This window comes from Leucopleurus acutus, assembly GCF_964270905.1.
Source record: "Leucopleurus acutus genome assembly, chromosome: 13".
Taxonomy (NCBI): Eukaryota; Metazoa; Chordata; class Mammalia; order Artiodactyla; family Delphinidae; genus Leucopleurus; species Leucopleurus acutus.
The window spans coordinates 52254728-52268920 of record NC_139155.1 but is presented as its reverse complement, the minus strand read 5'-3'; the positions used below and the strand labels follow the sequence as shown (position 1 = coordinate 52268920).

The 14193-nt window shown below is 35.6% G+C and overlaps 1 protein-coding gene across 3 annotated transcripts in view; it reads right to left on the bottom strand.

Moving 5' to 3' along the window:
• Positions 1-499: 499 nt before the first annotated feature.
• The window catches only part of ESCO1 (establishment of sister chromatid cohesion N-acetyltransferase 1), a 72222-nt gene continuing 58528 nt past the window's right edge, over positions 500-14193 (bottom strand). The window contains exons 9-12 of one of the 3 annotated variants that reach the window (XM_082853113.1): positions 12657-12746; positions 9772-9915; positions 7172-7359; positions 500-1691 (exon numbers count right to left, since the gene is read on the bottom strand). In XM_082853113.1, the coding sequence (XP_082709239.1) occupies positions 1544-1691; positions 7172-7359; positions 9772-9915; positions 12657-12746 (570 nt within the window). In that variant the 3' untranslated portion in view covers positions 500-1543. Of the gene's footprint in view, positions 1692-7171; positions 7360-9771; positions 9916-12613; positions 12747-13298; positions 13423-14193 lie in introns of those variants that run through there. The other 2 variants (XR_014326692.1, XM_082853114.1) reach the window with 2 other exon arrangements.

Sequence of the window (14193 nt, the reverse complement as noted above, 5' to 3'; positions counted from 1 at the left end):
ATCCTGTTTTTAAAAAATTACAGTCCCTGTCAGGCAAACGTTGAGACCAGGGATAACTAGAAGAGTCTCAAGCCCAAAGAGAAAAGCAGTGCTGAGAGTTGGACCATCATGATGAATCAGAGGGAAATACTTACACTGCCTTACCACTCCACCCTATAAAGACTACAGAGCCTTACACCACTCTATTAATTTTAAAAGCACACATCTAAGGGTGATAAAATATATACCTGTCTGTTACTCATAGTTTAAAAGCCCTAATTTTTAGCTGGTTTTAATTTCAGCTCATAAAATTAATCTATGTTAAATCACAGTGGTGCTTCATTCTTGGGCCATGGCTCTTTATTTCTTTGAAAGAGCAGAAAATTCTGATGTTAGGATCTTGGCTTTTGGAGATGTTACTGACATACTTATCCTATGGCAAACTGGTGAAAACTACCTTTTAAGAAGCCAGTGTTTTAATCTTATTTCAAGGTATCAAAACTAACAAACTTCCTGAAAAAGCACAATAATAATACACCATTATCACATTTATCACTTAGAAAAAGCTATCAAGTATTTTATTATTTTATTCTACATTATATACAGGTCATAAAAGGCCACAGCAGTTTTTCAACATATAAACCCTTTAAAAGTAGAGGGCACTATGAAGGATAGACAAGTATCAAAATGAAGTCCAATAATGAGGGCATATACCCAGTGTAGTATTTCTGAGGAGTAACGAAGCAGATACCAAGTCCTCCATATTTAGCTTGCAACTATTCCACAGGTTTTCATAAATCTCTTTGGGACTGTTAATAGCTGAAGTGTGCCAGTTGCCATTTATTTTAAAAAGTGAAACCAGAATGAAAGAATAAATAAACTAGAGGGTACCATTCTAATTCTAGTCACTTACAGCTCTCCAAGAAGGAAAGCCTCAATTCTTTTCCACCTTCCACTTTTTGCTGCTGTTAAGAAGCAGAAAGAGAGAAATGGAAGAAAAAGTTCGGCTTTGCTTTTTTGTGAGGATTCTTTTAAATTATATACCAGACCCTTTAAGAATTAGCTTTGAGTTCCTAAACAGGTAACATCACACCCTCTTTGAGTAATAATGCAAAAACATCGGTTTCCACTCTGTGAAAATACAATCTTTAAAACTATAACTGGTATCAGCAGATCAATATAAAAAAATACAGTACCAAGCTACACTGGTATATTTCCATAATTAAGAACTTCAAAATATACTTATCACTGAGACCATAGTCCTTGCATTAGTTTCAGTCCACTATGAACAATTATCTGCTGCATGTAAACATGTCTAAATAACTATAGATAAAATACATCAATCATAAATTTCTGTAAAAGATAATAAAATATCTTCTTTAAAAAACAAAACAACAATAAGCAATTACTGCATTTTTTCCAATTTTATGAAAATGGAACAACCTTAGAGTTGTTGCCAGTCCTGAGTTCATTGTAATAAAAATGGCCCTAGTTCCTGGTTAAAGTCAGCAACCAATCCATTCTCTTCAGTAGATGTCTTCTGGACTGCAGGCATGAATTTATTTTAGGTGCTATTTTGTCCATTAATAAAATTATATACCAGAAACTGACCAGTGCCACAGTACTGTGTTGCAAACAGTTTTCCATCAGGAGTAGGATCTGAGAAAGCAATTTCTTCTTTACTCAAGTATGAGCCATATATAAAGTTACTCCTATTAAAAAAGGTGGGGGGAGTAGAAGGGTAAAAAAAAAAAGTATATTATTTTTAATCATTAAAACTGGAAAAACCTGTCAAATAAAATTTGAATAAAGACTTTTTAGGTAATGCTGTATATTCTAGAAACTTAAAAATAATTGTCTTATAAAAAGCAATCATAGTTTTAAAAACATTTACCCAACATCTTTTCACGATAAAAATACTTCAACAACTCTAAATAGAAGGAACTTCCTCAACCTGATAAAGACCATCAAAAGGCATCAAAGTTAATGGAAAAAAAAGACTGAAAACTGTTCCTCAGAGATCAGGAACAGGGTAATAAGGCTACGTCTGCTCACACCTCTTCTATTAAAACAGGAAAATTAGACAAGCAAAAGAAATAAGAAGCAACCACATTGGAAAGGAAGAAGTAAAATTATTTCTTTTTACAGATGACATGATCTTTTATATACAAAAATCCTCTGGAATTCACAAAATAACTATAAAGAATGAGTTCAGCAAATTTGTAGGACATAAGATCGATATTAAACAATTAATTATATTTCTATACACTTGCAATGAACAATTCAAAATGAAATTTAGAAAACAAGTCCATTTGCAATAACACTGAAAGAGTAAATACTTAGGATTAAATTTAGAGACATGCAAGACCTAAAAAATGATAACTACAGAGCGTTGTGGAAAGAAATTAAAGGCTACTTAAGTAAACAGAAAGACATCCCATGTTTATGAATCAGAAGACTTAATATTGCTAAAACGGCATTACTCTCCAAATTGATCTATACTGGGCTTCTCTGCAAAAATTAACAAGCTGGTCCTAAAATTCATATGAAAATGCAAGAGACACTGAATAGTGAAAAGAATCTTAAAAAAGAACAAATTCATAGAACTCACATTTCCTTATTTCAAAACTTACAACAAATCTACAGTATTCCAGACAGTGGGCTGCCGGCCTAAGAGACCAATGGAATAGAACTGAGTCCAGACACAAACCCTCACATTTATGATCAATCATTTTTGACAAAGGTGGCAAGACCATTCAATGGGAAAGAAAAGTCTCTTCAATAAATGGTGCTGCAACAATTGGATATCCACATTGAAAAGAATGAAGTTGGATTCTACCTCACATCATACACAAAAATTTACTTAAAATGGATCAAAGACCTAAATATAAGAACTAAAATTATAAATTCTTGAAAGAAAATACAGGCCTAAATCTTTGTGGCCTTGGATGAGGATATTGTTTCTTAGATATGTGACAAGGAAAAAAGATATATAATTTGGAGTTCAAAATTAAAAACTTCTGTGCTTCAAAGAATACTAAGAAGATGAAAGGACAATCATAAAATGGTAGAAAATATTTGCATATCATATATCTGATAAGGGACTCATCTCCAAAATATATAAAGAACTATTACAACTCAAGAAGAGAAAGACAAATGAACCAATTTAAAAATGGACATAGGATTGATTGAACAGGCATTTCTCTGAAGATATATATAAATGGCCAACAAACATCATTACCTATTAGGGAAATGTAAATCAAAAACCACAATGAAATACCACTTCATACCCACTAGGATGGCTAAAAAGACAGATAATAACAAGTGTTGGTGAGAATGAGGAGAAATTAGAACCCTTGTAACAGTGCTCGTGGAGTTGTAAAACAGTGCAGCCACTTTGCAAAGTAGTTCAGCAGATCCTCAAAATGTTATATGGTTACCATATGGCCCAATTCTCCTACGTATGTACCAAAAGAAATATACATACGCAAGTATTTCTCTATTTACCAAGAGAAATAAAAATACACAGCCTTCCCTGGTGGCACAATGGTTAAGGATCCGCCTGCCAATGCAGGGGATGTGGGTTCGATCCCTGGTCAGGGAACTAAGATCCCACACGCTGTGGGGCAACAAAGCCCGCACGCCACAACTACTGAGCTCGTGCTCCTCGATGAGAGAGCCTGCATGCCACGCACTCTGGAGCCTGCGCCACAACTAGAGAAGAGAAAACCCACACGCCACAACTAGAGAGAAGCCCATGCCACAACGAAGAGCCCACATGCCACAACATGCGCCACAACGAAAAATCCCACATGCTGCAATGAAGATCTCACATGCCACAACAAAGACCCCGATGCAGCTAAATAAATAAATAAACATTAAAAAAAATACAGTTCAGAATAGGCAAATCTATTGAGACAAAAGTAGATTATTGGTTGCCAGAAGCTGGAGGAGAAGGAAATGGGGAAATTGGGTATCAGGTTTTGGGGAGACTGAAGGAAATGTCTTAGTATTAGACAGTGGTGATGGTTACACAGCCTTCTAAATATACTAAAACCCAGTGAAGTGTCACTTTAAAAAGATGACCAAAAAGGCCACCTACTGAATGGGAGAGGATATTTGCAAACGATATAACCAGTAAGGAGTTAATACCCAAAATATACAGAGAACTCATACAACTCAACATCAAAAAAAAAAAACCCTGATTAAAACATGGGCAGAGAATCTGCAAAGGCATTTTCCCAAGGAAGACAAAAAGAGGGCCAACAGGCACATGGAAAGATGTCCAACATCACTAATCATCAGCGAAATGCAAATCAAAGCCACAATGAGGTATTATCACCTCACACCTGTCAAAATGGCTATTATCAAAATGACAACAAATATCAAGTCTTGGTGAGGATGTGGAGAAAAAGGAACCCTCATGCACAGTTGGTAGAAATGTAAACCGGTGCAGCCACTATGGAAAACAGTATGAAGAGTCCTCAAAAAAATTAAAAATAGAACTACCATATATGACCCATATATGACCATATAAATTCCACTCCTGAGTACTTACCCAAAGGAAAAAAATACACATTAGAAAAAATATATGCACCTCTGTGTTCATTGTAGCATTATTTACAATAGACAAGATATGAAAGCAACCTAAATGTCCATCAATAGATAAGTGGATAAAGAAGATGCTGTGTGTATACACACAACCAGAGACATACACACAGATACAAACACACACACAACGGAATATTACTCAGCCACAAAAAAGAATGAAATCTTGCCATTTACAACATGGACAGACCTAGAGGGTGAAATAAGTTAAAGAAAGAAAAATGCTGTATGATTTCACTTACACATGGAATCTAAGATGCAAAACAAATAAACGTAACAAAACAGAAACACAATTATAGATACACAGAATAGGTGGTTGCCAGAGGGAAGGGGAGGGTGGCAGGGGGGAGGGAGAAATAGGTACAGGAGATTAAGAGGCACAAACTTCCAGTTGTAAAATAAATAAGTCAATGGTATGAAACGCACAGTATGGAGAATATAGTCAATAACTATGTAATATCTTTGTATGGTGACATATCTGTATCTAGACTTATTGTGGTGACCATTTTGAAATGTATAAAAATACGGAAACAATGTTGTATAACAGGAACTAACATAGTGTTGTAGGTCAATTATACTTCAAATAAACAAACAAACTCAAAAAGAGATCAGATTATGGTTACGAGAGGTGGGGATTTGGGGAGAGGGGGTATTCAATGAAGGCAGTCAAAAGGTATAAACTTCCCGTTATAAGATAAATAAGTACTAGGGATGTAATGTATAATTGATAAACATAATTAGCACTGCTGTGTGTTATATATGAAAGTTGTTAAGAGAGTAAATTCTAAGAGTTCTCATCACAAGGAAAAAAATTTTTCTATTTCTTTAATTTTGTATCTATATGAGATGATGGATGTTCACTGCACTTATTGTGATAATCATGTCATGGTGTATGTAAGTCAAATCATTTGTTGTATACCTTAAACATACAGTGTTGTATGTCAATCATAATTCAATAAAACTGGAAGAAAAAATGGTTAACTAAAAACAAGATAAATTTTGTGCTATGTAATTATATCTCAATAAAGCTGTTATTTTTAAATGTTTTAAAATTTGCCAGGATATAGACTATTAGTAGAATTTTCATATTGTAATCGTAACAAGGTGAGATGGGTACATAAAGGAACAATAAATGAAAAAAGTTAGAAACCTCTATGGTTTTAACAGGAAGCTTAGAGTGGCAATGTCAGTATCACACAGAACAAACACAATGACTACAATGTTTTATGTTTTTATAAACTAGAACCATCTATGGTTTTGACAAGACCTAAGTTTTACAAGATTTAAAGGAGGGACAATACCCTCATTTAGGACAATTATTTAATCAGCTGCATTTTCCAGGTTTAGTTCTGAAAGAGCTAAAAATAGACCTGCCTCTTGTGAAGAGAAGGGTAGGTAGATCTAAGCCCTTCTGGATCACTACTCATTGATAAAACAAAAATAAGGGAGAGAGACCTGAAACACAGTAAGGCTCTAAGAGACTTAAGAGTCTTAGGATCTCACTTATAACAATAATGGATTATTTTGAAAGCTATACCTATAAGTAGTAGTAGATAGGTATTCTATGAATAAACAGACACAAGAGACCAACCTAAAAAACCTCATTTGCATGATTAATTTAAACCTCTTTCATTAATCCTTTAGCAAAGATGCTTTAAAGAGCAAAAAACATGTAATTTTCTGAATCTTCTCTATACCTTTGATTAAAAATCAAGCAATAAAAGCAAGAAGAAAAACTATTAAGAGATTCAGATTATTTACAAATACTATTCTTAAATTAAGACAAATTTTCCCAAAAGCTAAACTCCCAAGAAATTTCCCATACTTCTTTGGTTATCTTTAAGATTCTCTAATATTGAACGCAATTTGAAATAAGTGGGTTATTTTGGCCTGATATCATAGATGCAAATTTAAAAAGTTAAAATGGTTTAATAATACTTAACCCATAGTGCTTTCTTCCCCCTCAGGTTAACTTCACATAAAAAGCACTCACAGGGCTTCCCTGGTGGCGCAGTGGTTGAGAGTCCGCCTGCCGATGCAGCGGACACGGGTTGGTGTCCCGGTCCGGGAAGATCCCACATGCCGCGGAGCGGCTAGGGCCGTGAGCGTGGCCGCTGAGCCTGCGCGTCCGGAGCCTGTGCTCCGCAACGGGAGAGGCCACAACAGTGAGAGGCCCGCGTACAGCAAAAAAAAAAAAAAAGCACTCACAGATCCAACATACTGACAATCTTATGCAGATTTTAAATTAATATAAATAAAGGTTACACATTTAAGATTAACTAAAGGCCATTCTTTTTTTTTTTTTTTTTTTTTGCAGTATGCGGGCTTCTCACTACTGGGGCCCTTCCCGTTGCTGAGCACAGGCTCCGAACGCGCAGGCCCAGCGGCCATGGCTCACCGGCTCAGCCCCTCCGCGGCCTGTGGGATCTTCCCAGACCAGGGCACGAACCCATGTCCCCTGCATTGGCTGGCGGACTCCCAACCACTGCGCAACCAGGGAAGCCCCTAAATGCCATTCTTCATATAAAACTCTGCTTAAATCCTAAACTACTGAAAATGACTTGAAGAATTACATTGAAGTTACCTTAGGCATTCAATCATGCGAGAAGCGATTTTCTTCCGACGCATCATGCTGAACACCCATATGCGGCTGATCCCACAGATTGCAGGCTCTGGCAATGTTGAGCAGCACCAGGCTTTCTGCCTTTCAAATCTGACTTTTTCTTCTTCTGACCTGATAACTGGAAGTTTTTCTTCTATAACTCTGTAGCCCTATATGTAGCAAAATAGGGGGAAATTTTTAAACTTTATTTATTTATATTGGAGTATAGTTGATTTACAATGTTGTGCCAGTCTCTGCTGCACGGCAAAGTGACTCCATTATACACAAAGACACTGTTGGAGGGGCGGGAGTTTTAAAGTGGGAATATTGTTAAGCAACTGTCTAGTACTGACCTTAGTGAGGAGGTCACTACTTTTGTCTGGCTTCTTAACAAACTATGGGAACCACTTACGCTTTCACCCTCATTTTAGGAAATAAACAGACCTGGATCTACATTCTGTTCTAACTCGCTAGTTACGTGACCATGAGATAAAGTTACTTAATTATGCTCTGGGTTCCTTACCAACAAATTGGAACTCTCCACCACCTCCTTCAGAGAATTGCTGAGATTAACTAAGGAAATATATACAAAGCAGCCTGCCATCACAGCTGGCACATAATAGGAACTGAATGCTAATTTTCTCTACCTCCCATATCCTAGGACCAGCAAAAGGACATGCTAAAAACTCGGCAGTCACAACTTTTTCCGGGTCTGCTGCCATAGTACTAGGGTTCACAGCTGTGCAGGAACTAGGATGAGGGATGGCAGAGGAATCAAGAGTTAAAAAGGTCCTTTCCCTACACTCTTACCTCTTAAAAAAAAAAAAAAAAAACTCTAAGAAAACATACATTTCTTCTGCCAGTCTAGTGGCCAAAAAGGGACATGGCTAGCCTTCTGATGGGACGTGGTACACAAGTTAAAACAATCAGACAACACAACTGAGAGTTAACAAAGAACAAACAAGCAAATATTACACAACTATGTTCTAATCTAAACACTGCTACAAGTCATTTTTGGAACTAGGTAGAATAAAAATTTAAAAAACACAAGGGTGGGGAGTTCCCTGATAGTCTAGTGGTTAGGACTCAGCGCTTTCACTGCCATGGCCGATTCAATCCCTGGTCAGGGACCTGAGCTCCCGTAAGCCACAAAGCGCGGCCAAAAAAAAACCCAGAAAGCTACAAGGGTTTACTGAAGAACATTCATTGTGAACAACAACCAAATACAAAACACTGTAAGAAACTGTCAAAAACAAGACAGATGTCTGCAATTTCTTTTAATGCTTAGTCATTTGCCAAACAGATGTAAGAATGCTCTATCATAAAATCTGCAAATATCTTTGTCACTCTGTGCAAATCTGACTTCAAATATTTAATTTCCCTCATCTAATTAACTTCATTTGTTTCAATCATCAATTTCATCTAAAAACTGATACTTCCCTCAAGTCGGTATCTTACTATTAACCCTCCTCAGGAGTAATAAATCATGCTGGTTGGAGTGAAATTAAGGGGGGTGAGTTGCTAAGGACAAGCCTTAAACACACAACAGTTATTCAATACACACTGAAAGCACTTTGGCATTCAGGAAAATCAAGCATGACATTGTTGATATCTCTTAAAAGTGGGACAATCAAGACTCAGGGATCTATCAAGTGGATAAATGATAAAGCAAAGAATAAATCCACTGCAATGAAAAAATAAACCCACACAATTTGTACTATGCAAAAATTAACTCAATTACAGTATGGCAAGCTTCTATGAGTTAGTCATTTTATATCGAATTTGTATCTCCAAACTACTTTGTCAGCTATTTATTTAAATCAAATTTGTAATTACAAACAGCAAGATTCATAAACTACACAATTTCAGGCTGAATTTTTTTAATGTAGCTTAACATATGGAAATTAACTCACGCAGATTTGTTTCGACTTTGTACTTTATTAGAAAATTTTATGAAGAAGCATCCACTTGCAGGCAACTAAAAGATACTATTTTTTTTTGCACAATTTGGCTCTTAAATACAAGCCAAGTCCTCATCTAGAGCTCAACCAAAGAAGTGGTGATCCACTGCAGGAGTGCGCAACTTTTCATAAAGGGCCAGGCAATAAGTATTTTAGGCTTTGCAGCATACCTGGCCTCTGTTGCAACTATTCAACTCAGTCTTTGTAGTGTGAAAGCAGCCACAGACAAAATGTAAGCAAATGGGCATGGCTGTGCTACAATAAAACTTTATAAAAAAACAGGTTGGATTTTGCCTTCAGGCTGTAATTTGCCAACCCTTGATTTATTCCAGCGCTGAAGGGACTGAGACAGACATTACGTTAGCAGCCAACAAGGAAACTTCCCGAACAAAATTTAATAGTACTTTTGAGTTACAGAATTTTTCTCTTATACTTTATACTGACTTGAGAAACTAATTCCCATGCAAGATACAACTCCACTGTAGTAAAGAATTACACACAGGAATTCTTGCATTCATACTCTTCCTTACATAAAACGCTGAAAAATTTACCAGGATTATGTTATTCCTGTAACTCTTTAAACACCATACTACATACGACCACTCTTTAAAAATCACTTACCCATTGGATATGTTCTGCAATTAGGCAACCAACTACTTTTTTGTCATTAGAAATAAAGAGAAGTGTTTTTGTTCTGGAATAGCACATTAGTGGAGCCTGCTGGAAACCTAAGTCATTATCAACCATCTCTCTAATCTCGTCAACCTGCCAAATAAAGAACAATATTTTTTTTAACAACAAAAGCATTTTATATATGTAAAAATATACTATTTCAGTTCAATAAATTGAGTATATTATTCCAAGCAGGATATCCTCTGAAGAGTGCTTCTGAATGACTGTCCTGACCAATAAATGTTTTTCAAGCCCTGTGGACCAATTTGCAAAAGGAGGAAAGAATGGAGAGTAATGTCAAGCCCAGCAGTCTGGGAACAACAGGAGTGAGAGCTCCTACAATAGGTAATAAGAACAAAGACTTCCCATTAGAAGGATCGTGGGTTTGAGTACTGGAGAGAGCTTCACTGGAATCTTCGCCAGGCAAGCCACACTTCTCTTCTTCGCAAGGCTTAATGAATACTCTCATCAGTAAAGTGCAGGTGAACACAGAGGACAGACATAAATGTTTACTCCTTATCAACCATTTATAGGCCAGACATTATGCAAAGCACTTTATCAATATTATCTTATTTAAATCCAACACCTCTTAGAGGCTTATAGTTTCTTTTGCATACAGAAGAAATAAAATTCAAAAGTAACTTTCCCATGTCAGATATGGGACACCTAGAACCAAAGAGCTGCGATTTCTGGGATTTGAACCTATAATGTTAATATGGCATCGAACTGCTTCTTTCTGTTACCTCCTAGAATTGTGGTCAAGGTCAAATACGGTAAGCTCAAACTTTTATAGGTTCTCAAAGTCAAGATTTTTGTAGGCACCCAAACATTAGTTCCTTCCCCAGTTAAAAAATAATCTGCAAATATTCAGTCCAATAAACATTCATTTGTGACACTAAGTTTAAAATGCAAATAACACCTAAGAGGGTTAGGTACTCACACCTCTGACATGCAGAATACCATGTAATACATCCCTTATTCAGTGATGAAAACTCAAGTCCTCCTAATCCTAGAACAATATCCCACAATACAATACCTGACTCAGTTACTAAAGGCAAACGACTCACAATTCCTTAGATTTTAATTTTTAACCTATTACTAACCAGTAACATACTGAACTGTAGGTTACTAAGAGTCTGTCCTGAGAAATGAACATGAGGAAATTAGAATTTTCTGTGGAGTCTTGGTAAGAAACGTATGGACGCCACATGCAGTAAAGCAAAGTGCCCACTGTGCATTTCCAAATGATAACAGTTGGAATTCCAAAAATCCCATAATTTAATTTTCATTTAGTCAGTTACTAATCCAACATTAATTCAACAAGTATTTGTTTCTGTGCAAGGATCAATGTTTCAAATACAAGACAGGTTTATGTGCCATTCTAAATACTACTGTCTATACTGTTCAGCAGTGGTAACATGGGGGCTTATTTGAGTAACGGGGATTGTTCAGTTATATATTCAGGGTACCCGAAAAGTCAGGAACCACAGGATAAACTTATACAAATGATCCTTGAACAACACAGGTTTGAACAGGATGGGTCCACTTTTACATGGGTATTTTTCTTTTTCTTTTTTTTTTTTTTTTTTGTGGTACGCGGGCCTCTCACTGCTGTGGCCTCTCCCGTTGCGGAGCACAGGCTCCGGACGCGCAGGCTCAGCGGCCATGGCTCGGCCGCTCCGCGGCATGTGGGATCTTCCCAGACCGGGGCATGAACCCTTGTCCCCTGCATCGGCAGGCGGACTCTCAACCACCGCGCCACCAGGGAAGCCCTACATGGGTATTTTTCAATAGTAAGTACTTCAGTACTACATGGTCTGTGGTTGGTTGAATCCAAAGATATAGAGGAACCTAGCACACCGAATTATATGTAGATTAACACTGCCTCCCCCAACCGTTGTTCAAGGATCTGTAAGTGGAATGTTAGCTATATTTTCAAATAACAGGTTCAAAGTGTTTTTCTTCAACCTCCCTTTCAGGTGAAGTATTCCTAAATTTAAAGAGGTCCAACTATTAACCTGAGAAAAGTAAATAAACTACTTTCCTTGTGTGTCTAGATATGTTGAAAACACTCTAGTTTAATTAAGTTTTTCAGATAAACGATCAGACCCACTGCTTTACATTATGAGGTACTTCTGAAAAAGCATCTGGAGGAAAAACATTTTGAGTATATTATTTGAAAATGTAATTAATATATTCATTAAAAATAAGTTTGTCCTACGGTCTCCTGACATTTAGGGTACTCTATATAATAAAATGGTTCCAGACTTCATTATCTCTCTGGTTCATTTCTCTGAACCCTAAATTGGACTAAAACCTGGCTCACAGAGGATTTTAAGTTTTCTCCATTACATTTATAAATCAGAATATATCTTATTTTCTACCTTAACATTATGATTACTTCATGTTTAACTTAAGGATAACTATGACCTACTACTAGATCCCCTTCTGCAATAAGCTTTTATTTAGAAATTTACTCAGAATAAAATGACATTTATTAATTTTAATTTTACAAATTATGATTCAGATTTTTATTTTAATTTTGATTCTTGAAATAATTTATGTGCCATTATTCATTACTATGCCTTCATACCATCACTCAAATTACTGGTAATATGAGACAGTAATCAATCAATCCACTAAAAATTCATTTCACTTATGCTAGATACACTACAAAGTTAAAGCATAATTTTTCAGTTGGGTTGTGACTAAATGCTTATTTCTTATTTTCAGAATTGGTTTTTAAATGTGTTCTGCCAGCAATACATTATACTCTTAAAATTAGCTGCAAAATTATACTATTTATTCTGTGTGAAATTTCACTGGAAATTTACCTTTTTCAGGGCATACTTTGGGTCTTCAGGAAGAACCATTATTATCCTGCCATCAGGATATTCAGCTAGAATTCTTTCTTTTTTCCAACCCTAGACATATATATATAAAAAAAAGAATTAATTTTATTTATCACATTTCATACATCATATTCATGTACAATAAGAAAAATATATCAATGTGTCTAAAAATTACAGACATGGAAAAGTATATGCTCATCAATATTTAATAAGACATGATAAATCAGGTAATTTGTATAATAGGTATAATACAAGCTAATTCCTCTCTACTATTCATTCAGAGATCTAATACCACAATAGCATTTCTAATTTATCATTTCCCATTTTAAATTAATTTAAAAAATCACACACCAAAAGCAAGCCCCTTAAGGTCAGTGATTCCCAGAACCTAAAGGATAACTCACCCAGTTTCTTGATAAGAGAATTAAAGTCTTAAATTTCTTTGGAACATCGTTACCTCCACAAACAAACACTCATGGTTTTATGTCTGGCATGCCAAAGACCTCCAGGAGGTTTTAAATGAACTGATTTGCATGCAGTAGCCCAATATGTAAGGAATAGTTTTTATTCTTATTGATCACAACTATCAAAGTCACAAGAAGGATACTATAAAAATATAACTACCTTCTAAGAATCTAATAGGGAAGGAGAGGCTACGTTGTGTGTATCTGAAGTTAAACATACTCAAAAAAAGAGAGGTAATAAACTCTTCTTCAGATCCACACTCGTGGTGATTAATGAGCAGAACCTGCATGAAAAAAAAAACAAAACAAAAGCCACTTAAATCTAGTAAGATGGGACTGAACCAGAGGTTAAAACTAGGAGCTTTGAAGTTAAAAATAAGTACAGAAGGAATGAGCTTAACTAGTTGTTCCATTTGTCTTACCCAACCAACTTTAAATAAAAATGCCTTTCAAGAAGCAATATGTACTTCTATTAAAGAAAACCAGCATCTTCTTTCTGAGATTTGTTTGAGAATATTAAAGCTCAATGAAACCAAGAAAAAGGCAACTATATTTTTAAAAATACTATGGCAAGTCTGAAAGGAGGTTGATTTTCTTAAATAATCCAGAATGGTCTTTTTGGGAGAGGGCAGGATCTTAGCTGGGGACAAAAAGTCTAGAAATAAACTTGGTATAAATCACAATTTGGATTAAAGTATTTAAAATCAGAATTTGTTTAAAAAATAGAGCACCCAAAGGTAAAGTAAAATTCAGACTATAATTATGATGGTAATGCGTTCCCAAGATTTGAAAAGAAAAAAGGAGCAGAAACAATAGTCACAGAAGTCATTTTTTTCAAACTAGAAACAAAAATCTGAATCATATCCAGATTTGAATATAGGTAAAATGCTTCTACAGGGAATAAAAGATATCACCCTCTTTAAAAACAAATTTACATTAATATGTTATTTTTGGGAAAAGTTTTTAAAATAAATCTATTTCACATAAAATGAAAATGGAGACTTTTCATTTTAAAAACTAAACAACAAATTCAGTGAAAAGCTAGAATTTAAGTA